The sequence below is a fragment of the Oenanthe melanoleuca genome, chromosome 3, assembly GCF_029582105.1.
Source record: "Oenanthe melanoleuca isolate GR-GAL-2019-014 chromosome 3, OMel1.0, whole genome shotgun sequence".
Classification (NCBI taxonomy): domain Eukaryota; kingdom Metazoa; phylum Chordata; class Aves; order Passeriformes; family Muscicapidae; genus Oenanthe; species Oenanthe melanoleuca.
This window is the reverse complement of record NC_079336.1, coordinates 98643078-98669369: the sequence shown is the minus strand read 5'-3', so window position 1 is coordinate 98669369 and position 26292 is coordinate 98643078. Positions and strand designations below refer to the sequence as shown.

The 26292-nt window shown below is 47.1% G+C and overlaps 1 protein-coding gene and 1 long non-coding RNA gene across 7 annotated transcripts in view; one reads left to right on the top strand and one right to left on the bottom strand.

Annotated features, from left to right (window-relative positions):
• SPTBN1 (spectrin beta, non-erythrocytic 1) overlaps positions 1-26292 on the bottom strand; it is a 112467-nt gene that overhangs the window by 66594 nt on the left and 19581 nt on the right. For 5 of the 6 annotated variants that reach the window (XM_056487311.1, XM_056487315.1, XM_056487313.1 and 2 more), the window contains exon 2: positions 13386-13585. In XM_056487311.1, coding sequence (XP_056343286.1) covers positions 13386-13533 — 148 coding nt within the window. In that variant the 5' untranslated portion in view covers positions 13534-13585. Of the gene's footprint in view, positions 1-44; positions 1321-13385; positions 13586-26292 lie in introns of those variants that run through there. The other variant, XM_056487316.1, reaches the window with a different exon arrangement.
• LOC130251013 (uncharacterized) lies at positions 10211-13441 on the top strand. The gene is made up of 3 exons (XR_008840084.1): positions 10211-10638; positions 12435-12479; positions 13367-13441. It is a non-coding gene; the product is annotated as an uncharacterized LOC130251013 (long non-coding RNA).

The following is a 26292-nucleotide window of genomic DNA, read 5'->3' as shown; positions in this document are numbered from 1 at the left end:
GATCACAGCATGGCAGCACCTCCAAAAGACCCGCACAGGCTTACCTTGTAACTGCTTGAATCGTCCTTCTAACTGGTTATAGTTATACGGCACCTGAGCTGCGTATCCTGGGGACAACGGCCCGGGCATACTGGTTGATTTTTGTAATTCCATTTACAGGTAGCGCAGGGATACGATGAACTGCAGCATAAAGGAACCACAAGTTTCTTTACCATACATCCAGGTAAATCCCAGCTTCCTCCAGTAGTTTGGCGTCAGTCCCTAGCGAAAACGCTCCCCCCTGAGCCCTAAGTAAATAACAGCTTCGGTTCAAAATCCAGCAGTGTGGCTTGGCGGTAAGCTCTCTGTAATGGATTCAAACTTAAAGCACCAGGAGGGTGGTTTTTTGGGTTGTTTTTTTCCCAGTTCCACAACAGGCAACTCTCAAGTGCTTGAATCTGGTTCAAACGCTGGTCTGGCTGGTTGGCGAAACCAAGTGAAATAAAAGCAAGCGTGCGATTCAGGCCGAAGTGAAGGCAGCATGGAGCCACGCGCTGCCGCCCCGGCCGGCGCTCCCAGGAGCCGCGCACACCTCAGACCTTTCTGCTGGTTTGTAATATAAACAGCAGGCGCCCGGGCGCGGGCTGATGTCACTCGATTACCATACGGCACGGTGGAGGAAAGGAAGGCTGTACCAAGGGCGAAGGGGCGGCGGAGCAGGGGAAGAGCGGCCCGGCTCATGCAACGCCCCAGCGAGTCCTTCCGCCGCGCCCCGGGAGCGGCTGCCCGCGGGGTCCCGGCCCCGCGCTGCCCGCGCCGCCGCCGCGCACGGTGGTACCTTCCCGAGCCGAGCTGCTGGAATTACAGCCTTTTGTTAGGAGCCTCATGTAACGGAAAAGTCTCAGATTACTATCACTTGAAAAGGAGGGCACTTTTCTTTATTTATCTGCGGGGCTGTCGGCTCGCAGGAGCACCGCACGCACACAGAAGCCCTCATTCAGTATTTAGCACCGGCCGAGGAGGGGACGCGGGGAGATGTACGCTCCAGCACACCGGGAACAAACGAAAGCTTTGTCGAAAGGTTCTTTAAACAGCCAATTCCTGTCACTTCGGTTTATGTTACTCGACGATATTGAGGATTTTGACATGCCCTGTGCATGTGGCTCCTTGCCCAGTTATCAGTGTGCTGGGTATTACTGCAAGATTAATGGGCTGTGCGCTCAGGGGGAGGGCTCTAACGTAAATAAGGATGCCGCGCCGAGCTCTGACTGGCACCTCAATACCCTGCCGAAATACAAACGTGCACTGCAGCAGCAGCAGCTGGGCTTGGCCCTGGAAGTCAGTTCCTGCAGATGGTATTAGATACAGGATGTCAGTTTTCCCTCAGGGACTTGAGCTCCCAGCCCTCACTTAGTTGTAAGTGAAATTAAAAGGTCAATTCCACATTCATAATCTCAGTACATAACATTTCCCTGTTCATTTTTAAAACTGCTGATAATGTTCATAGAAATGTTCTCTCTTTTCTTCTTCTCTTGCACTTCCAAATTCCTTTCCACTGGAATCCATGTTCTCTCCTCCTCCCACTCCATCCCTTCATTAAACATTTCAAAATGTTGCCTTTGTTTCGATACCATCATTTCACAAGGTTTAAGTCACATAGTAATTTCTGTGAGGACAATTTCTGTGGGAGAAGCTCAGCCCACTCCCCCGACTCACTGCAGCCCAAGGTCCTGCTTGGTGCAAGGTGGAAATTCAACCAGCCATTACCAGCACACCAGGGAACAAATGTGCACAAAGTCCAACCACAAACACTGCCAATTTAGGGAGAAGTGATGGAAGCTGACACTTCCCAGCTGAAGCTGGGGTTTCCAGAAACCCATGGACTGTTGAAAATGTCTGGCACACTGCTCCTGAAGTCATAAATACATTTAAAATATTTATGGCTCTTAACTATTTTACTTAAAGCACCACCATAGCTCTACTCCAGAGTCACTTATATTTGATACAGAAGGGCTTTTGCTGGGCTGTTTCAGTGCATCCCTTTATTTCAGTAGGTCTGTACTCCTGGAACTACAGCACACCTCAAGGAGAACTGAAACATTTCTGAAAGCTGGCCTTCAATCCCTTCAGCAATACTCTCACTGGGTCACAAAGGACACCTCAGCTGCCCCAGACAGGTTTGGCAGTATCAGGGAGGAAAGTGGCTGTGTAGGGACCAGGCTCATGCCCTAAAAACGTGTCTGGAAGGCGTCAGGGGGAGCTGAGGAAGCACCTGCAGCTGCAGCCCCAGCAGGCAGGATGCTGCTCTCCAGACAACAATGGGCTGGTGTGGCAGGCTCCTGCTAAACCCTCCCCCGATAATCTTTGTGCAGCCAGCTGTCCCAGCACACAGGCACCCACACGCCAGCCCTGGCCATGGGGCTTCCAGGGAACAAGGGCAGCACAAAATACCAAAGGCTCCCGAATTCCCAGCCGTTAGCATAGCAAGGTGAACTCTGCCAAGCTGGAGGAGCACGTTTTGCCCAGCACACAAGTACAGGCTTATTTCCATCACAGATATTCCTCCTGCAGCTTGCTACCAACAGCAGCCTTTGCCTGCCATGCCTGACCTACGTTATAATTAAATGCAAACCCTTCCCCTCAAGAGCAGGCAGGCAGCCAGGCCCTACCTGCAGGCATATCAGCTCATTCTGTCCCACCTTGAGCAAACAGGTGTTGCTATGTGATCTCAGAAGGTAAAACTAAAGTCCAAGTGACTGACGGGAAAACTGGAACATTTTTAACACCATGAAGGCCACAAGGCAGGAACTTTTCCCCAGCTGAAAGCTTTCCCAAAACCTTTGGCAGGCAACGCACTAAAGCACGTGGTCATTATTAAAAATATTAAAAAGTAAACTAATACAAAAGGAAAATATTCAAAACTAAAAATAATTATTTGGCTTAGGCCCATATAAAACAGACTGGCCTTACCCACCCCATCATGAAACATTAACATAACACACACAGATTTACATTTCAGCTTGTCCCCTATGGGACAACTGAAGCTGGCAAGCTTCAGGAGAGACTGAACAAAATTTGAGATTTGACTTTTTTTTTGTCCCTGTCCCCTCTCTGTCCCTCCCAATTCTGGCCTGCCCAGCAGCACTGAACACAACCTTAAAGGGAAGGAAGTGCAGCAGGTATGGAGCAATGCAGGCTACACAACAGGAGGGGGGAAAGCTAAAGGACTGTGCTTGAACTGAGCTGATTTTGTTCAAGGTTTGACAAACAGAGACACCAGAGCCTGACGTGTTGTCAGCAGCACTTGCTGTGAATATCTGACCTCATCTGAGCTGCATCCAGGTTGGCATTTGGGCTGACCAACGTGCCCCCCAGCAGCAGATGTGACAGACTCTGCTGCTCATGGCTCAGCTCCTGGGGCTGGTGCCAGGCTCAGCTGCCAGGGCCCTCCTGCTGCTTCACTGGGCGCTGCCGTACATCTTGAAGGCTGTGCTGAACAGGTCGCTGGGAATTCAGTGGAAAGAGCAGAGCAAAATGGGGACATGTCTGTGTTTGTGAAATGCTACACCGTATGTAGCAAGGCAGCTTCCCAACGGGCATGCTGCCAGCTCCCGGTTTGAGTGAGTCACACCGAGCCTAATCCATTGCTCTGCTGCTGACTGCAAATGAGTGAACCTGAGCCCGGCCCTGCTGCCATGTGGCCGTGCACCGGATCCATCACAAGGCTCTGCATGCACAAAGCCCTTTGTGACACCCAGTTCTCCACTCATTTTCCCTGTTTATCTTTAATTGACTAAGCCCTTGACAACACTAATTAGATAATATGTTATGGAGGGGATTGAATGCTTTAAAGCCATAGATAGCTTTGGAGCACTGGGCCAAGTGCAACTTATCACATCAACACAGCTGGAAATGGTTCGTGGTGTAATTCATTACTGATCACAGCACTGCAGGAAAGAAGGGCCAGACCATACATTAAACTTAGCTTATTGAAGAGGGAGAGATGTGCTGGGGTTTGTTTTCACCCTCTAAATTTTGTTCTCAGTTTTTTGCCCATAACTGTGAAATGAGTTTGCTGGCATGGTTTGAATTATCCCTGTCCCAGAGCACCTGCCAGGTGATGATGGCTTGTGTACTTGTTCAGAGTAAACATAACACAAGTGATTATCCACTTAGCCATAATGCAGAGTGTCCTAGCTGACATGATCAGAGCTTTGCAAAGCCTCAAGGAGAATGAGAGGTTGATCACAGCAATATTATGAATGTACAAGTGACATTTAGAAACAGCTGCTTACTCCAGAACACAAAAGGGTCTCTCCTGGGCTCTGTCTTTACATGGTTCTGAAAAATGCTGCTGAAGCAAACAGGTTCTAACACAAAGGAAAAAACTAAGGTTTCTGAGGAAGAAACTAATGTTAGGTCCAGCAAAATTACCTTCCAAATTCCTAATTACCCATGTTTCTAAGCCAGAGCTTACAATAATTATGAACTTGGTTAATCATCACCTTTGTCTTTTCTCTTTACTCTTGTAAATTCTCTAGTTGGTGGCTAACTAGAAAAAAAAAAAAAATAAACCAAGATAAAAAGGATGATTTATTAAACTAAAATGCCAGAGAGATCACGTAATATTTTGCTCCTCTCCTGAAGGTGGGTAAAGTTTTTACACATCCCCTAAGTGCTACAATTAGGAACTGAAAACTCATTACCACCCTTGCCTCCATCCTCCCAGTAAAAACAAAACCTTTCCTTGCATATTGGACAAGGAGAGATAGGTTTTGCTGGGATTGTTCTAGAACATAATAGGAAATAGTTATTTTTACTCTAATTGCTAATTTGCATAACATGAATCCTGAAGAGTTAGCTGGTTTCCCTCCAGTTTTTTATCTAAGATGCTGGAAGCAGGGAGCAGCAGCCCACACACCAAGCAGAAATAAGCTGCCAAACTCATTATCTCTGCTGCAGGTATTGGAGGGAACAGAACCCTCCAGTTCATAACCTGCCGTGTCCTGCAACACTTGGTAACAAGGAGCTGAAATGAATACAAGCAAACCAAGAGATCTCCTCATCAGCAACGTTTCCATTGCAGAAAGTATCTCAATGTTTCTGTTCAAAGGGGATTTTAGGTCAGGGGCGGCTACCCTGTCATGGTGTCCTCCAGTCCCTTCCAGATACATTCCCTGTGACTCAGGTGGTCTTTGGAGAGCCAGTGCAATCCAAAGGCAAGGAAAAGGCCCATTAAAAAGCAGGAGACAAGGATTTTTATTACAGAAGGGTCTGTTTACCTATTTTCTTTTTGCCATGTCTGGGCTGGCCTGACAGCAGCTCTGCTCTGAGTCCCAGGTACAAACCAGCTTTGGGCTCCAGGTGAATCTCTAGGTTATGACATCTGAGACCAAAACCTTTGGGAATTTTCTCACAAACCAGGCCAGAATATCAATTTATTACTGAAACTGGGTCAGTTCCACCTGGTTTTGGGTTTCAGTTTACTCAAGTCCCAGATTAACAGGAAAGTTGACGTGACTTTTGTAACAGTATGTCCTTGATAACTGCAGAAATCAATACCTGCCAGGAAGGCCAGCAGGGAAGAGCTACAGGAGGCACTTGTGGAACATTTCAGAAGAAATTATGGTTTCTGTTGCATTCCAACCTGTACTGCTTCCCATACTCCATGAACTCACCAACACAGGGAAGTCAGCCCTAAAAAGCTGTAACTACATTCCCAGGTTTTATTTGTTGCCCATGAAATGCACTTGGCTTGCTCTCTGACATGGAAGGACAGCCCTTGCAAATCAAGCACACTGCACAGGTACACAATTAACACACTCACTGGCTGGAAATGTTGTCATGGAAACACTTCTTCATTTTCTATGGGTTTTGATTTGCTTTTTCAGAAGCCAGCATTATTGTCATTGCCTTCTCCCTCCTGTCTCTTCCACCTGAATTGCACCTGTGTTTATATGCATGGGAGCAAGACAGAGAAATACCCAGTCTCCTTTTTCTCCCCTTTGCATCATTTTATTTTTCTTTCCAGTCTCAGCAGGAACAGAGAAGATGCACTGTTGCTACACCATAATCACTCAGGCATGACAATTCAATGTCCTGCTACTCTTGAGCAAAATGGAAATGGATGAAAACAAGCAGCAGAATACACTCATCTCACAAAATCTCCACAAGCTACAGTATGTACTCATGTGGAAACTGCCCCTCTCCACAAAAAAACTTTGTGATCAATTGACAAATATTAACTGTGTCCAACTTATGAAGTTACTATTGCAGAGAAACTGACTTCATTTTTGTATGACGTATTGAAAAAATAATACATTATACAAGTGGATGTACAAACACTGTTACTTGACACCCCTCTGCCTTCAAGGCTTAATAAAGAAAAACTTGAGAAAATCCTGATACAACATACAAAGTGGTTGGCAAAAAGAATAGTAGTGAGTGCCTTGCTCACTAAGAGAGCTCAAAACTGTCAGGGAGAATGCTGGAAACCTAAGAAGTGGAACTGAGAAGCAGATTTTCATCACCCTCTCTTCGCGGCTGGTTCTCATCCCTATTCCTGATCTTTTTGCCTCTTCTCCATCAAGGAAATTCGTCTCCAGGCAATCTGGGTTTATATCTCTCCAGGATATTACCTCAAGATAAGAATCAAAGCTCTGATCCGAGGGAATGATTTCATCCCTAATCTTTCCCCATTAGAAGAGCTCCAAGGTTAACAGAAATTAGTAAACATGTTTGAATCCTGCACTGAATTTCACTTTGCAGTGTGCTCTGTTAGGCATTATTTATACTTCAGGGAGTGCTTTCAGGCAGTATCCCAGCAACAAATAGAAGGAAAAAATGGAAGGCACATTGCAGATTTGGCTGAATAAATAACATAAATACAGAAACATTGCTAGTTAGATGCTAAAGACATGAGACGAGAACATTCTCTTCTGCATACGCATTTTTTGTGGAAAGACTTCTTTTGAATTACAGACTCATGACTAGGTTTTGAAATTCATCCACAGCTAAGCTCACCCCCGAGAGAAGTCATAATTTTAAAAAATACATATATTGCCAATATTGGCATGTAGTTTCTATAAAGAAGAAATCCATTCCATTAAGATTATTCTGCAAATTACCTAAAAAACAATCTCATTATCTCAGTGAAGGGTCTCATGGTTTCTCTGTACTAAATATCCCTAAAACATTTGACTTCAACAGCAAACATCTGGAGTCTTTTCAGTCTCCAGGTTTCCCATGAAGGGCCACCTCTGGTCAGGCTCCCAGCTGGTGTAAGACAGCTTGGCCTCAGCGAAGCTAGGGGAGAATCCAGTTTATACCAGGTAACAATCTGGCTGGGAGGTCTCCTCTAAATTGTCAACTTCAGCATAGTATGCCAGGCTTAAGACAGTGCCTGGCTCAGCCCTCACTGACTCCAAGGAGGGTGTCTCCCAAGGGGCATTTTTCCTTTCCCAGAGCAGCTGCTGCAGCCAGAGCTCTTTACCCTCCCTTCACAACTCCTGCCCTGCTGATACTGAACGCTGCCTCCCACTCAGCTCAGTGTTTTGGGGCAGCCAAAAGCGTGTCCCCTGGTGCTCTTACTCTTCACTGATGCCATGGGGATGAAAGAATGAGGAAAACTGGAGTAGGCTGGAGGAGAGCAGCGTGCTGTGCTGCTCTGGGAATGAAGGCACAGCTCCCACCTAAGGAAGCTCACTCTGGAAATCAGTGCAGTGCCATGGTATTGGAATGCCCAGGTATGACTACGTAGATTGACCTACTGCAGGATTATCCCTGTGCACATTTCACTGGTGATATCCCAAAGGCAAATACACCTATGCACACAGAGTCAGCACACATATATCAGCTTTCCATTGGCTTCCCCTGGGTACAGATGGCTTGTTATATTTAATCTTAACTAGAGCACAGAACTCTCTTGTATCTTATCTTGTTAAATCACTGCATTGCTGTCCAAGACAGAGTCCTCTGTGCATGGGGACTGGTATGCCTAGAGCTCTCCTCAAGGAACAGAGAGAAGCAGATATGGACCTGTATTCCAGCCCAGGACCAGAATGCACAGGAATTCCAGGATCCAGGGATCAATCAGCACAGGCTCACACTGGCAAGAAGCTGAGCTCTCCTGTGTACGTGTCCAACTCGAGAGTGCTTAGTCCTGAAAGGATTTCAGGGGAGGAGCAGAATGACGGAGGCTCAGACTTTCCAGAGCAGGGCTGCCAGAACTGCTCCTATCCTGCTCTGTCCCCAAAGAAACAAAAAGCCTATTTTTCCAGCCCCAGCTCATCCTGCCTGAACAAAGCATGCCAGATTACAGTCATTCACCAGGATGCAACCACTGTCCTGCACCACTCGGTTACTAAGTACTCATAAATCCTGTCCATGGAGCAGACAAGCACGCACAGTTCCAGACAATTTCCTAAGGTGCATTCAGCAGGACATCTTTTCAGCAGCTTGGCCCTCTACTCAAGAGTCTACATGGAACCAGGGATCTAACCAGACTACCAAGAACCTGACTTACACCTCCAGGTAGTTTGCATCAGGACTTCTTTGATTCTGAAGAGAAAGGGGGCAAACCCCCAAACCATGCCCAAATGAAACTAAAAATCACGTTGTTACAACAGCAAGATACAAACAACCTGTACACCAAGCTACATTTTTGGTCATTGAATACATTGTTTCTATTTGCAAATTATTTTATGTTTCGCAAGCATACTGGCTCTTCTTTTTGGGTCAGTCTACTGATAATCTTTAAGAATAAACCCACTAAGAACAAAGTCTTATTTATTGTCTGGTTTTTGCTGTTTGCTTTAGAAACAGTTCTCAATGCAACTTTAAAAGCCAAGGCATTAATGCACAGTGACAGATGGGCTGAGCTTTCCCTTGCTCTCTGATAAGAGCACAGTGTGCAGTGGGAGTCCCAGCCAGCACCACAGGTGACATGTGGCAGTACAGCAGCCTCTCTGCTGCCCTGCTCCTTCCCTTCACGCCTGCATGACACACAACGACACTGCTGCTCCTGACACCTACCCCTGCAGACCCTGGGAAGGTTACAAACAACAGAAGAAACTGTTCCAGAAGTAAAATCCAGCAGGAAAGCATAGGGTGAGGTCAACATTTGGAAAAGCTTTTGTTGAAATAATTCCACCAACTTTTATCTGAGCAAAACAAGACTTTTCAAAATAAGCCCTTTCATGCTCATCTGGTACGCCTGCATTAGGCCCGTAGCTCTAAACAAACCCAGGGCTGATAACCAGCTCTGCCACCCAGTGCAGAGCAGATTTCACTGCTCTAAGGCTGTTAATTCTCTTTAGTCTCAAGTGAATCCTTCACATGCCCTTTCAAGTTGATTTATGAGCATCACTGTAATGCTGAGCTCTCCTTCCTTACCACTTGCTGCTATTGAAATTAGTGACTGATTTTTAAGTCCTGTATAGCTCAGGTGCAGGATACTCAGGAAACACCCTGCAAGACCTTATTCTAAGTATGCTCTTTCAAAGCCAAGAGCAAATCCAAGGTTTATTCTTCTAAGCTCCACATCATTGTACTTTACCCTTTTTTATTGGTTTGAGACCTGAAACTTCATTCTGTATGCTTGGAGTGAAACAGAAATTTTGCTGTGAGAGAGATGCTGGACAGCAGGGCCAGGCAGGTGTGATACCTGGGGAGTACTAGAAGCAGAATCTTCCTTTGCACTTCTTTGTGGGGCTGTTCTGCTGACTTTTTGCACTGGAGCTGTGGAGGAAATGCCTCAAATATCAGGGCCACAAGGGGCTATTAGCCCCACATAAGGTACCTAGAACTTTCCCACCAAAAGTTTTGTCTAATTTTTTTAACCTTATGAAATGGCTATTCCACTATATTAAGAAGAAAAAAAAAAAAATCAAGTGTAACTTCAGGAACAATTTCAGTGCTTTTTCCCCCTCTTGCTGCCAGTGAGTGCCCCAACCTATGCACAACCACTTGTTTGAAGCTGGAAAAGAAATGCACTCCTGCACACACTAGAAAACTCCTCTCATTTCATAGACCTTGAAACTGGTTTTAATTCATGGGCCAGAGAGCTGAGTCACAGACCTTCTGGTCACTTGGATGAACCCAGAGGATAAAAGGCCAAAATACAAATGAGCAGAAAAGCGAGTAACTGTAGCCAAGTTTAATATTGAATTAGCTAACTGAAGAAATGGAAAGTTTTGGAGGTGACAACTCTCACTCTACCTGAAAACAGCATCTGGCACACCTGAACCTCTCAGCCCAAAGGCTGAGTGTGAAAAATTCTGCTGAACAACTGAACTGTTCCTCAAGGTTTTTGCAAAAGCTTCGTGCACCAAGGAGCTGCACAACAAACCCTGTTAGCTAATGGTCCTAGACAGACGAAATCCAACCCTTAAGGATTTGTGAATGAAGAATCTTGCACAAACACGATATCTTTTTGGCTCCTACAGAGCAGGTAGAATTACCTGGTCTTCCAGCAAGACCTTCCAAAGAACCAGGGAGAACAAGGACAGGTGAAAGATGATTTCCTACAGTGGGATACCTTACTTGGGGAAGAAGGGATCAGTTACCTTCTTCTCATATCAGTTGCAAAGTGAGTTAGCTCAACATGAATGGCAACCAATCTGATTGCATATCCCTCCAAATCTGGATTCTGATTGAAAGGTGAGTTCCCAGTTGATTTCTTGGTTTTAAACCAAAACGACCCTTTGCACTCTGGTTTTCATGGTGCATAGACCACTTTAATAACATTATCAGCTGGTGTACTAACAACACTGCTTTTATACTCTTATTGTATCATACCTGCTTTACCTGAGCTCTCCTTCAGGACTGTTCTGATCACCAGTTATTCTGACCACCACCTCCTGCCTTTGCTGTTTAAATATTTCAACATCCTGATGGAATGTGGGGCCATCAGCATTCTTCCTACAGTGGAGTATCAGACTCTGGCTACAAACCTCACTTCTTATTTCCTCGCTCTTTACCTTACTTTACCTTAAAGGAAATAAGTTTCACTTCAATTACAGTGAAATAGAATGAACACGAGATGGAAGCTCCACCAAGGAGGCACTTCACAGCTTGTGGAAGAGTAGGGAAAGAAGATGCCTGCACCCACAGAGAGTACAGAGCCATTAGTCAGGCAGTGCAACATGCCCACGGCTCTTCTAGGCTGGAATACAGCAGCTTGCATCTTGCTGATGGAATTTAAGGAACCAGTGCCTGGTGTGTTTATTTGAAACCTTTCATATTAGGACAACGGGATAATGAGGCATGAGCATTTCACAGACTGCAAGACATTGATAGTCTTTTGTTATATTTTGTCACTGACATACTGCTAGGGGACAGCCACAGGCAGTCTTGAGATACAGCCCATCCATGACCTCTGGAGAGAGAACTGCCATTGCCAGAGGATGCCCAGCCTTGGAAATGTGGGAAGGTGCTCGTGCCCAGCACTCACCAAGTCAAGCTGGAGTGTTGTTCAATAAATCCAGACCCCAAAGGTGGCACACAACTACTTCTGCTTCAGAGAGCAGTGAAGTCCACCCAGAGGAAAGTGATGGTGCAACAGCCAGCCAAAGGCAGGGGGTGCAGAGCCCTCCTGCCATCCCCCAGCTGACTGTGTGTGCACTAGGCTTTCACCCAGTGCTCATTGTGCCCAGTCCTGTGACATGCAGCTGAATCAGAGAGCACCTTTCCAGAAAGGGCTGTCTCCACTGAAAGAGGACAATGACAGAGACCATTACCAGCCTAGCTCCAGCCTGCAGCTGTTCAAAACCTGCCAGTGCCTTTCTGGGGAGATGCAAGGACCCATCAGACAGTTGAACAGTGCCAGGAGTACCACAGCTCAGCCTTTAACCATAACGTTGGATTTGAAATACAAACCTCTCCTCACTCCTCTCGCCCTGCACCATGATTAGGCTTTCAGGCAGTGCTGCAGCAATGCAGGATGCTAAGCCAAGTTTTGGCAGCACACAGCATTCTCAGCACCAACACAGAGAATTATAGGTATGGAAATTTATCAAATTAAAATAACTATGAGTAATGCTTATTCAGAAGAAAAATACATACACCATACTGTGGGAAAATGTTTAAATATCTAAATCGAATCTTCAGCAAAATTATTTGCTTTGACATTGGTATGTGTTTTAGGCTAGCTAAATAATTCAAGTACTTTCCTTACATTACTTCTCCTTGAAATAAGAGTTTCATGTTTATTATTCATTACTCAGGTGGGGAGCTCTGCTTGCTATGAAAGTAAGTGGAACAAGCAGCTGCAGTAAGGTGAGATCTGGGACCAAACATGGCTCATGAGCTTTGTACTAAAAGCATTTCCCACCCAAAGATACAACCTACAACTTACAACCACTAATGTGGCAGGAGTAAAACACAGTTTCTTCCTCAAACAAGAGTAAATAAAATGAAGCAACCCGAGCTGAGATTCATTTTGTCTATCACCACAGGTACATCAAGCTGTTTCTGACCTCACTCAGCACAGCTCTGCCCAGGTAAGGCATTTTCCCTGCCACTCCAAATGCACACTGATGGGAACTGCTGTCATTAAAGGCAGCACAATCTGACATGTGCCCCCTCTCTGTGAGCAGTCCCATTAAGTCAATGGCATTACTATCCCCAGGAAGAGTTATGTGATCTGCTCTCTGCCCACCTGCATGAACTACTTCATTTCCCTGTTGCTGAGCTCCACACCTGATCCTGGCCTGTGCCTGACACGTAAAGGTGTTTGGCATCAAATGCACCCCCAGGGCCGGAGTGCAGAGCAGAAAGAGCACCCTGCACTCCATTGGAATCACAAATGGAACAGGTGATACCTTTGTCTCAGTGCAGCTGATTTAATAAACCTGTCTCAACACCTTATGGAAGTGTCGGGTTTAAAACCATCCCTGGAGCTCAGATTTCACCAGCAGAATGCTCAGCATAGTTTTGAGCTGTTTGCTGTGCCTGTCCCACAATGTCAAGGCATTTTGTTCAGAGGTCAGAAATGTGGGCATGCTACCATAAAAGTCAGGAAATCATTTACAGAATGCATAAAAACTGCTTTGCAGGGCAGTGACTCAGAGCTGAGAGGACATGACATAATCTCTTTGCTCTATAAACAAGTGTGGTTAATGCACAGCCTCTAATACGCAACGATCAAACGCAGTATCAGTTCAAATGAGAAAAGATCTAACTCAGTTTCATTTCTCTGCTGATGACAGTGGAATTCAGCAGAAGACAGCAAGCATTTCAGAAGGAATGTATAGTCCCATCACTCACTACCACATGACAACGACCTCCACCTACCACATTCCTCCTTTCCAGGACCAGGGAGGTGTTTTGCACGCAGACGGAGGTACTTTGAAGGAAAGGTTTATCACCCATATTTTATTTTTCCCAGACCTGAGGTCAGTGCTTACCAGCCAGGGCCTTGATGCGGGAGCGCTCGAAGAGCCGAGCAGAGCTGTTCTCGTTGTCCCAGTCGTCGACATCCCAGCGGTTGTTGACGTCGCTGTACTGCTGCTGGATCTCGATGTTGTCGTAATCTGTCGCTACCGTGGTCGTCATCCTGAGCCTTCTCCTTAGCCTCTCCTCACCATCAGATTCTTCCTAAAACCCTCTGTCAAAGAAAAATACAGAAATAATCGTTTGGATGGTACACGTATATTGGAGGAAAGCCATAAAGGTCAAGCTCAGGAGTTTTGGTTTTTTACTTTTACACCAACCACTCCTTCAGAGAACAAATATTCTCAAAAAATTAAGTGTTTTGCCAAAGCCAGAAGCTTTACTGCATACACACATCCAGAATTGTCACGTTCAGCTCCACAAAGTAGAACATGGATGGAATAGTGCAGCAAAACCCTTCCACAATTGTAATTTTCAAAAGCATTTGCTTTAGAGATCTGTGAGTGTTGGGTGAAGCACATGGAGCTGTGGATAACTTGGCTAAGAGAAACCTCACGCACAAAGATTACCTCAATACCTTTACAAAATGGTGCAAATGCTGATGAGAAAAAATACAGATTCTCAAAAAGCCACATAAGCTTTTGACAAGCAAAAGTCTTTTAACATGTATCTGAATAAATGTTTCTGTCTCCACATGCAAATACTGACTTTGTGACTGGTCCTGGCAATTTATTTATGAACTAATCCAGATAAAAACCAACTAAATGATGCATTACTTTGAACTCTCCACAGGAACAACATGGCACCCACCAACGCGACCCTTGGGGTGAGGTTCTCCTCTTTCAGGAGAGCCTTTGCATATTCATTCTGTTTTCTGATTAGGATTTCCATGTATTTACCAGTACTAGGTATAAGAGAGGCAGACACCTCAGGAGGAGGAAGGGGAGGTTGTACACAGCTGTGAGTGCATTGGGAACAACGCTGAGCATCCCCTTCACCAGCCAATGCTCAGAGAGACCCTAAGGAGCACAGGGCGCTCCTCAGAAACACAGAAACACACACTCCACCTTCGCAAAACGCAGTAATTGCCAGAAACGCAGTTAAACACATGGGCAAGGGGGAGCTAGCGGGCCGCCCTTTCACCTGGGCGGGGCGCGCGCTCCCCTCACGGCGCCCCGCCCGCGGCCTCTCTCGTCCTTTCCCTCTTTTATTTCACTTTCTTACTTTAAAATAAATTAAAATTAAATACTGCAGCCACACAGCCGCCCGGAGCGCAGGGCGGGGCCGGGGCCGGGACCGCCCCTCACGGCGGGGCTGCCCTGCCCATGGAGCCGAGCTCGTCCCTCACGGTGGGGCCGCCCCTCACGGCCCTCCCCGGGACCGCCCCTCACGGTGGGGCCGCCCCTCACGACCATCCCCGGGACCGCCCCTCACGGCCCTCCCGCCCCTCACGGCCCTCCCGCCCCTCACGGCCCTCCCGCCCCTCACGGCCCTCCCCGCCCGCCGCGATGGCGCCACCTGCCGGCCCGGCCCCTCTCGCCACCCGCATGTCGCGACATAAATCCGCCTCGCCCGCGACAGGCTGCCGTGGCTCACCAGCGGCCTTAGCTCGCCGCTCCGGGATACGGGAGCGGGCTGGTTGTCCCCCGTCCGCACCGCACGGCAGGGCCGGGCCGGGCCGGTTTTCCCCGCGGACAAACGCCGCTGCCTGGCGCAGCTGTTACATAAGGAGCTGTTCGCGAGCGCTCAGCGCGAGTGCTCAACCTTCACAAAAAGCGGGGAGGAATCGCTTCGGCCGGGGGAAGCTGCCAAGAGGGCGAGGAAGGCGAGGAGAGCTGGCTCCGGGGAAGGTCGCAGGGACGGCGCATCCCGCAGGAGCCGGGCATGGATCGGGATCCTGCCGCTAGGAACAAACAAAAGCACGGAGCAAAGACGGGGCAGGGATTAAACCCCGCTCGCCGCGTTCCTGCACAGCACTCGCCGGCTGATCCTCACTGAGCATCGGGCCTAGACAAAAACCTCCCATTGATCCCTGCACGCAGGCTGAGATCAGGGTTAATTCCAATTAAATCCACGGGGCAGCCAGCGTATAAACAACGAGTGGGAACAGCAGCATCGTTTTCCGTCTTTTCTATATTCACCAGTGCTCAAGGAAGAGGAGATGTGCCACTGGAAAAGCTGCAGCTCCAATCGTAAAAATCAGTGACCCCGAAATCGGGATGCAGTGACATGTAATTTAATATAGATGGAACGAGCCATGGGATTTAATTTATTTCAGTGTCACTGCTGTTTAGAAACACACACAACTCCATCCAGAGTAAATTCAACTCTAACTTGTGCTTTATCGCTTCTCCCACCCTGAGCACTGCACAAACAAAATCTATCCCAGATAAAGCCAAATTGAGCATGAAATGGCCTGTTATCCCACACCTATAGGGCTGGAAAAACCTGCATCCTCGTCCTGAGTCTAATAACAGCAATGCCTCACTCCCTGACACCTGGCTCCCTTTTCTGGGATGCAGCTCTCCACCACAGGGACAGCAGAGCAGGGAAACGCTGCAGGGATAAAAATAAGCACCTTGCAGCAAAGAGAGGTGAGGGCAACACAAGGGAATCCTGGTTCCAGAGGCAGACCCAGCTACAGAGAGTGCAGAAAAGCTGGAAAACTGCTTTTCTGGAGTCCTGCTGCAGCTGTGATCCAGCACAACACACTGGTGCCACTAGGAACAGGGAGGGAAGATAAACAACAGCCCTGGCAGAACCTGCAGGGATGGAGGTCCTGCAGCACAATTGTGTCCACATTAAGGGTGTCCCAGTCTGACAGGAACAACACCAGCAACGGCCCAGGGAGTGACAGGGGGAAATGGTTTGGAATTTTTCCTGGAGCCCTTGATGTAGCTGAGTTCACTGTTAATGACCTTGAGTGAAAGCAGCCCTGCACTTGAAGGACCATGCTGAAAACCCTCAGATATATATATATATATATATATAACATACACATATTTACAGATTTAGAAGCACCCACCAACATCCAGAGAGAGATCACCAGGGAGCACAGGGACAGAGGGAAGCCCATTTTCCAGCAGGAACCTTTGTCACTCAAACACCCTGGCCTGGCTTTAAGCTGAGATACCCCTCTAATAAAGAATGATGTTTTCTGCAGAGAGCCAGAGGTAACAGGAATTTCAGCTGCCAACATCCCAAGCAGCATCCTGCAAGCCTGGATAAACACACTGGGAAGAAGGCATTTCAGAAGTGGCAGGTCACCTTTACTATTCAAAATTCAGACCTGCTCTAGGATGTCACATAGCACACAAAACCAGAGAAATCAAGCACTGGGGGTTCTCAGTTAATCCACATCCTCTAAAACTCATTTGCCGGTGCTGCATGCACCTGGCTTGGAGATGTTAGCAGAATTCCAGGGATAAGGAGGCACAGGGGTGAACTAATTAATAGCATGGAACTGCTCCAGGCCCTGAATCCACAGACCCACTGCAATGGGTTGAGAAAAATCTGTAAATTCCTGAACTATTTCCTCATTGATAAACTATAACTCTGTTGCCTTCTGCCATGGGTACCATGCTAGACAACCTCATGAGACAAAAGAGATCAAACCATTTCATTTCAAAGCATTCCTTCAAACCTATTGCATAATCTGAGGGCGGGAGGTTGGCATTATCTTCAAAAAGAAGGAATGGCTTGAAGAAAAAAATCAGCTACCAGGAAAAGCATTTTCTCAGACAGTTTTCAAAGGCCACGCCCAGGGGTCAGACCTTTTGTATTTACTTTCATAAATAGACCAGATTCTGCTCTGTTTGTTTCTCAGATAATAGAAAACAAACAGTTTTATTCAGACCATCTGAAGAATGAATTAATTTTAAAAAAATTCATTGGCTACTCTTAAATGCAATCATGTAATTCACTAAACAGGCTATGACTATTATCCCTGAAATTCTGCCATAACCGCACATCTGGAATTACTTCCTAATAGTTACATTTATCTTTAAAGTAAACATTGTTTTTCAAGAGTTACTATTCTTCCAGGAAACATGCTAAGCTGTAGTTAGATTCATGTTACTCTAACTAAGGACTGTCAAGAGTTTTTATGGTGCTGTGATTGAATAAAATACAGTTTGAACAGCAATCCCCAAATTCATGGTTTATGTAAATAGACTGTTCCCTGGCTAACACAAAGCCCAACCTACTGCAGCTTTCCTGGCATTAAAGATAAATTGTAAATTCATCTCTAGCTCCCACTGATTGTGTGACAGGATTGAAAAGGGGACACAGACACTCCCATCTCCAGGTCACCAGAGCACATGGGTCTGGTGACAACCACTGTGACAAAGAGAATGCTGTCCTGATCCCACAGATCAGATATGTACCTCCAAGAAACCAAAATTACACACTGCCTCCTTTCTGGTAGCCCTCTGAAACCAAGGCTGGACGAGCACAGAAAGCAATTCCATTACCCTCTCTGCAGGATACTTTCCCTCCCAGTCAGTCCTTCTCCCCTGCTGATGCCTCACACCGTCTCACCAGTCCAGCTCTTCACTTTAGAGCAATGATTATTACTAAAAAGGGGAAATTTAGATCAAATGTAAGCAAACTTTGCATTTATTCTGAGCAACGTTCAGCTCCCTCCTAACAGCAGCACAACAGACATTTAATGATTTTTTAAATGTCATTTTAAGCCAGTTTTTAACGGGGAGACTGGAAGCTCCTCTGAATTCTCAGGGTCCACCCACTCTTGTCACCCCAACAGGGTGAGATTCTCACCCTAAAAAAGAGCAGAGCAAAGTGGCACCCTGGGAGAGGCTCAGGGCTGGATGCAAATGAACATACACATCAAAACTCTGCAAGCATTTACAGAACACTGTGTAGAAACTCAGGGGTCGTACAGAACTTTTGGGTCGAGAAACTGAAGTCCAGAGCACGAAGCTTAGAAAGACTGCAAATGCATGTCCCAATTCCAGCCATTTCTCAGCCTGAAGCCCAAGGAGGTGTTTCCTTGCTCAGCCCCTGAACTGCAGCACATTTCCAGGGACAGGAGCTCCCCTGTCCCAACAGGGCAGAGAGGGCAGCACACTCACTTATGTTCTGGCTTGTTGTTTCAGCTGCTGAACCAATCCCAAAATAATAAAGGCACTAACTCAGCAAGGCTGCAACTCCCTTGACCTCTAATATGCCCTCTCCCAATCCCATCTTTCCTTCCACAAACAGAGCCATACTGTTTCTGCATTCTCCAGCCCCAGAGTGCTCCATGTCTTTGCCTTTGCTTCCCAAGCCAGCCCACTTTGTGGTGCTGACTCCTCTGGCTGTCTGTGCTCCAGGATGTGGAGCCCACCAGCCCAAAGCACCCTGAAAGGTCACAGCAAAGGGGGGACAGGCTGTGCTCCCAAATGCCACAATCAGCGTGTGGGGCACTCCAGGAATGCACAAACAAGGCAAGACTGAAGCCTCTTTATTCCCAAAACAGGCTGGAAAAGTGTGGAAAGGTCACTAAAATCAGGCAGCCCGTCCTTCACGAGGGAGGTCTGCTTCCCACACCTCAGATAACCCAGCACTCCAAAGACCAGGCATTCAGAGTGGATTCCAGGCTCTTGTTTTCCTTCTGAGTCCCCAGGATATCACACCCTAGCTGGGAGATGGGTACATAATTAAATAAGCACTGAAACACTTCAGGAAGTGTTTGTACAGCCTCACTGTACTGAGCCCCAGTGCTGTCAGCAGGGGTGACCAGTGCACACCCAGTACCACATGTCCCACGTGGGACAAGGATTCCAACAACCAAGCACAGCCAAGGGCACAGAGAAACTCAAGATGACTGAAAATAGCTTATTTAAAAGCACAAGCCTCTATTTCAAACCTTTCAGTTCCAGCACAGACCATTGAAAGTTTCTGGTCTGCTTCCCCCTACACTTGGAGGAATGAAGTCTCACCCAGTTTTTCACACACCACCCAGAAGATCTGGACTCCAACACTCTATCCCAAAGACTCCAGAATAATTTAATTGATATATGTGGCTCAAATTTGCCCTCTGTAATCTGAGGCAGCTCCATCCAGCTGAGGATACAACCCAAGATGTGTCAAGGTTATTTGAAGAGCCTCCTTAAAACACCAAGAGGGTAGAAGGAGGTGTTTCATCCAAGGTCAGACACATTACAGGAGTTGTGGGGTGAGATCCCCTAGGCCTCTGTATTTCCCTGTGGAACATCCTGGAATAGATATTGCCTCTGAAGCATCCTCTAAAGAAGGCCATGCCCCATCTCCAACCATATACAAGCCATGAACAGACTAAACCAGAAAAAATCTGGACATTTTAGGTAGAAAGTGGCTGGTTTTGGAAAGAGGATAACCAAGAGTAGTACAAAGATGTACAAAGAACTGAACTTACCACACACTACACTTCAGGGTGGAGCAAACACCGAATTCCTCCTGGGACTGCCCTTCCTTTTCCCCCCATCACTTGAAGAATGTAAAACACATTTTGCCCAGCTGCTGAGGGGAGGGCTCTGTCTCATCAGCAGCTCCTAGGGAGCAGCATTCCTGCATCCCTTCAGACAGGGAAAGTCTGTGGGGATCCAGCAGGGCCTGGAGTTACACACAGAGCATGAACACCCACGAGGGCTGTGAGAATGAAATTCCACATACTGGGCCCAGCTCAAAGAATGCTCAAAGATCTAAACTCCTCATTTAGTTTTTAAGCAAAACACAGAGTACTCGACCTCTTTAGTCATGTGTTTGTGGTTTTCCCTAAACAAGCACTGCTGGGCAAGGTTAGTATTTAAGCAGTAAGAGCTTGGTTCAGCTCCAAAAAGTACATCATGAAATAGTCCATGGCTGCTCCAGTGAGATCCATGAATTTAATACAGCTTCACCCCAACTCACAAACCACCTTTGTATCCCACACAGCCAAAGGAGATGTAACTCAGGACCCAAAAAATCTCATGAACCATCAGCTGGGCATTTTCTAAACCCTCCATCCTGTTGTCTGCTTCTAAGTCAGTAAAGAAATTCCCATAGGTTTAAACCCATGCAGCTCTTGGTCATTCACTTTTAAAAAACACTTTCATCATCCTCTTAGTCTTTTCCTGTGTCAGTGAAAGACAGACCCTGAAATTATTAGGATATCTGGGAACATCCTGCCATGCACATTGCTTAGCTGGAAAAAACCTGGGAGACCAGCTCAGCTCAGCAGTTTCTCCCTCCAGCTCCATTTTTGCATTATTTATAACCTCTACATTCCAATTATTAGATTTCCCACCCATTTTCAGAAAGAGCTTCATTTTTGAGTGGGGTAACCCATCCAGAAGGTGCCTTTTTGAAAGCCTAGGCCAAGGAAGGATGTTTCCATGGAGGAAAATTCAAGTGCCAGTTCATGAGATTTAATTGAATTTGCTCTTCAGACTCTGCAGGCTTGTTCTGGTGCAAACGCAGCTGGTGGCTCTGAAAAGGAAGGAATGAGCAGCAAACCAGGGATTATGTTCTGCTGGGGACTGGAATAGCATCCTGAATGTTGTGAGGGCTTTACAAGACAGCCAGTATGTGCTGGTGCACCTGTGTGCTCTGATCTGTGGGGTCAGCAGCTGGCATGCCACTCCTTTTTCTGGGGAATGTGACTGCCAGCAGGCCAGGAGCCCTTCTGCTCTTACAGCATTTTACTATAAATTCCTAGGAAATTTTGACCATAGAATTGCCTGAACTTTTTGATAAATGAAGTAATAGCAAAAATGTTCTGATGGTGGTAAATTAATAAAAAGTGATGAAAAATCTGAGTAGGATTAGCAATATGTTGTCTGTATACACCACTAAAGGGTGCTCTGGGTTGAACCCCAAATGAAATCCACTGGAGGAAATGAACAGGAGCTGGAATCAAAAAGGCTCCAGGTCAGCTGAGTCCCTTCTGGAACTGCAGGAAGGGCTTTTCTGATGTAGGTTCTCACTCAAGATAACCTTTACTCTGATCCACCCTCAGCTTTAGCACAACCCAGCCATTTCACAGGTACCTTGTTTCACCAAATCACCCTGTAAAGGTGTGAGAAGCTCTGCATTTCACCCATCCTGATCAGGGAACAACAAAGATCCACTTTCCAAACACCTCTAAGAAGTACTTGTGGATGGACTGGTGGAGGACACCAGGGACAGCTTGTCTGGCAGGAGGGAAAAACTGATGTATTTCAGAATTTATCAACACATTTGCAATGGAACTATCAAAAAAATCCCTTCCACAGTCACAGAGCATTTAAAGGACAATATTTAGTATCACCCTGTTCTTGAAGCAATCTGTGGGCTGACCTTCACCAAAAGAATGTGAAAATAGAGGGCAATTGTCTACAGTGGTATTTACCTTTTTTCTTCAGCAGAACAAAACAAAAAAGTCCTTTTTAGTATTTTTCAAGCGCTCACAGAGAGCAGAGTTCCAATGCAAAGCAGGTGCCCTCGGAAAGCAGTTCTCCATTTTTGGGTCTCCACTCTCTCCTGACCCAGCTCAGGAGAAACAGCTCTGAGCTTTGGGAACCTGCTGTGTGTCGGGGAAGGAGTGAGAGCAGAGACACTCCTGAGCCGGCTCTCCTTCGGTGAGGCACTGCTGCCAGTGCAGGAAAAGCTTCACATCTCGACCCTGGCTATGACTCGCACTTGGCAGGCAGTCCCGGTCAACCTGAATGCCCTGGTGACATCGCTGTTTACTTGGGCAGCAAACTGGCAGTGCCAGGTGGCACCGGCTGAGGGGCATCACCGAGACAGCGCCGTCCTTTGCAACCTGCAGGGAAACGTCCCTCAGGGAGAAAAAGACAACTTGGACATCACTGGGTCGTTCAAGAAATGCTGTGATTGCTTCTGACCGCACTATTTGTCAGCACCAGCTTACACCTGCTGCATGAATTCAAATGAAGAGAGCTACAGCCAAGTTTCTGGGGGTGGCAGAGGGACCGGAGGTGCCGTGGGACTGCAGATTCTGCCCCACTTCCCACTCCTATGGGGGATCCCTTTTAGGATCACTTTTAGGAGAGCAGCCCGAGCCTGCCCCTGGTGCAGAGCTGGCTCCAGGCGCTGACACACTTCCATCCGGAGCGCATTCCTGCCCTGCGCTCCGTCCCGGAGATGCGATAGCTCTGACCTCCTTACGGGAGCGGGGCTGCCAAGTAAACAGCCCTCCCCTGTCCCTCTTTCCCTCTCCACTTCCACACCCCACCCTTCCCAAAGGTCCCAGCCCAACCCAAGGATGGCGGCAGCGAGCCAGAGCTGTGCCCACGGTCCCTTCCCGGAGTCCCTGCGAGATTCCCGGGCACAGGGAGGGAGCCGGGCCGTGCCGCAGTGCCGGTGTGGGAGGCTGAGCACACTCCCGGCTCTGCGATCCTGCAATGTCCCCGAGGGAGGGCACAAAAATCAGGGAGTAATGGCAAGCTACCCTGATCTACGCCTAGGCAAACCTCCCCCAGCTTGGAGGGTTTTATGTAAGGGCAGGGAAAGGCTCCGTCGCTCCAGCAAGGAGGAGGAATCGAGGACAGGCTGTGCACAGGCACCTCCTCCCCGCTCGGAGCTGCTGTCGGGGGAGGATGCCTGGTGACAACTTCCAGGGAGGAAGAATGAGACTGAGCTGCTTTGGCTCTGCCCCCGAACTGCAGAGCGGCGGTGGGAAACCGCACCCAGGGAGACGCCCAGGGAAAAAAAAGGATGTTTTGTTGTGGAGGCTTTTGTTCTGGACTCTGTTTATTAGCGATACTTCACACCAGGCAGGCAGAGCAGGGAAGCGATTTAAAGGGCCAGCCTGGAGTAAATAACCTGCTAACAGGTTATCAGCAAACAAACAAACGAACAAATAAATAAACAGCAAACAGCAGATTCTGGTAAGGATTTGCTGACAGCCTCCATAAGGCAACAGGGCTGAAGCAACAGCTGGTTTCAGCACTCCAGCACCAGCCCATGTCCAGACACGCAGACTGTCATTAAGAGGAGACACAGACAGCACTAATTACCCCACAGCAGTGCTGAGCTGATCCACCTGCTCCCACACAGGTACTGGCTGCAGGTACCAGAGATTCCCGAGGCCTCCCTGGCTGAGTGAGCTCTGCTTGAGCCAGAGATGCTCAATCAGCTCCTGAGATCTGGAAATCAAAGATCAAAGCGCTGGCCTGGTCAAGAGGAATTTTAAAAAGAGCTCGGATTTGGACAGTGTGGTGGTCCCAGAGGAGGCACACATCCAGGATCATGCAAACCTTTGTCCCTTGCACTGGAGTATGTTAGAGGTACCATATGGATTCTGTATGTTCTCTCTTGAATGAAAATAAACCCAGAATAACCAACAGAATGGGACAACTTTTGTTGTGGGGAGATGAAGACAGTGCTTGCCTGTGGGTGAGGGAATTTGTCTGCATTTCTCTGGATTAGAGCTGGTTGGAAAGCGAACTGAGAAATGGAGCAGCTCGATACTAAACACCCACTTGACAACAGAGGTGTCAAGAACTGTCCTGGAAATCAGCACAGCAATGCACATGCACATCTTCTGCTAGGCTAAACCAGAACCATGGCATTCCAGAAAGCAGTCTGGGAAAGGATCCCTCCCCAGGAAGAGGGAAATGTCAGATGTCACACAAGTAAATCACCGAGTCAGGCAGTGCAAGGCACGATTCCATCAGGCCAACAGGATTCCTGGTTCAAGTAACCAAGCCCAGCTTGAGCCACAGCTTCCCAAAGAGCAGGAATTGTGTCTCACCCTCCCAGGGGACATACAACACACATCATCCACCTCTTGGCAGGGAAATCAAGAGCACTGCATCCAAACTGGTCTTCTCTCCTCTAAACTAAATATTTCATGGGTTAGTGGGCACTGACCAGAGGCACACAACAGGTAAAACTCAGCAGGCTGCCTGCATTTACCCACATGGAAGTTTTAAATGGACACCAGCTGTTAATTCCTTTCTACATTCTTCACATTTTTTTTTGGCCAACTCCCCACAAGACTAACAAAAACCTTTCCCCTCCAACTTTCATCTGATACATAGATAAAATAGTCAGGCAAGGAAAAGAAATTTATCTCATTATTGCCTTCATTTAAATGCATGCCTGTAGATCTTCAGTGCATCCCTGCCCTTTGAGATGGGTTAAAGAGCCTTATGCCATCTAAATTAAGTCAATTTGTTATTCAGAACATTTGTGAGCAAACAATTTGCATCCTGGGAGGAGAAATCACATGGGCCAGAATGTAAAACCCTGGGAAATAAGATGATAGATGGGAAGAAAAAGGCCAAAAAAAGCTATTTCTTAAATAACTCTGGTCAGTATTTTGGTTCTTTGATGTTTCCACTACGGCTGAGCTTTTTTTTTGTTTTTTTAATAAATATTTTAGTGCCCATCCTTGCGTGCTGGTTCATGTGAGATAAGAGATATATCATTTTATATATGATGGAGTGATGACTCTCCAGGTTTTCCATGTCAGTTTGCTAATCCTTGGGGTGTTGCCTTGCCCACCATCCCCAAGATGTTACTCCCAGTGAGTCCAGGCAGGACACAAAGGCTGGCCAGCCCTGATCCCTCCACAGCCAAGGGCTGGGAGAAAGGCTCCTCAACTCCCCGGGAGGAGCCCAGAGCACGAGGTGCCTCGTGTTATTCACAGTTCTGGATTCTGCAAGTCAAACAGGCAAACAAACACAGCAATGACACTGGCTCCTGCAGAGCACCCAGCTATTGCTATTGGCACTTGATTTAAACAGCTTCTGGCCACACACAAACACAGCCTGGCTCGCACAGAACCCGGGAAGGGGAACAGGTCCGAAGGGTCCAAAGGGTCCAAAGGGCTGGTGGTTCTTTGATTTCCCCCGAGCACTGTCACCCCGAGGATCCAGCCCATTCCTGCAGCAGGAGGGGGACAAGGAAACCAGGGAACTGTGATCAGTGCAGGGGCACGGCCCTAAAGCCGCCGCAGAGCAGCCCCGGGGAAGGAAATGTGCGACATTGCCGAGCCTCGCTCCGTCCCCACCGAGGCTTTTGTTGGGAAATGGGTGCTCGGCTGGCACAGCCCCAGCCCAACAGCTGCACTGCTCTCCCACTTCCACAAACACCCGGAAAGTTCAGAGCCCTGTTTGTGCTGGCACGCCGCCAGCACGTTATTATTATGTACTATTAGTTCATAGTGAGAAATGTGCACTACGGGGAAAAAAAAAAAATTAAGAAAAGCCCTGAGAAGTTCAGTAATTTGGTACAGATGTTGAAGATTTATGGAGTTCTCCCCACTGGACAGGATCTTACAGATTGTTTCTATCACCTGTTTGGCTTTTGGAGTTTTTAATAAGATAACTATGTGTGCTATCCTGGAAGAATATTCCAGAATTCCTCCTTCAAAAACCAATAACTTTTGATCTCCACTTGTCTCCTCTCAGTAACAATCTCTCCTCAGAGTTCCATAAATGCCACTTGATATTCATTTCATATTTAAATACAATCTTGGCTGTTGTTTTCATTACCCAGCAACTTGCAAACGCAATCAGACAATTTCATTCTTACTTCATGGCCCAGAAAATAAACCTGACACATCATGCCAAGTCCCCAGCAGTTAGAATCCACAATTAAATTTCTCAGTATTCTGATAATCTTTACCTTTTCCCCTATTTTTTGGCAAACAACATCTGCTCAGCATTTTTGGGGACTGCTGCTTGCCCAGTGCACAGAGCCCAGCCTGCAAAAGTGTCTCAGTTCCCATCCAGATTTCTGAACCTTGGTCCATTAAATTAATTCTGCAAAATATCTGAAATGTGCAAAGCTCTGCAGCTGACAGCACACACCACGAAAGAGAAAACACAAGCAAGTCACTGGCATTTTTCATAACTGACCTGTAATGGTTTTGCCATTTCAAATTACATCAGGAATGATTTCTTTCCACCAGCACGAAATGGCAAAACAAGGTGCATTTCTCTGGGAAAT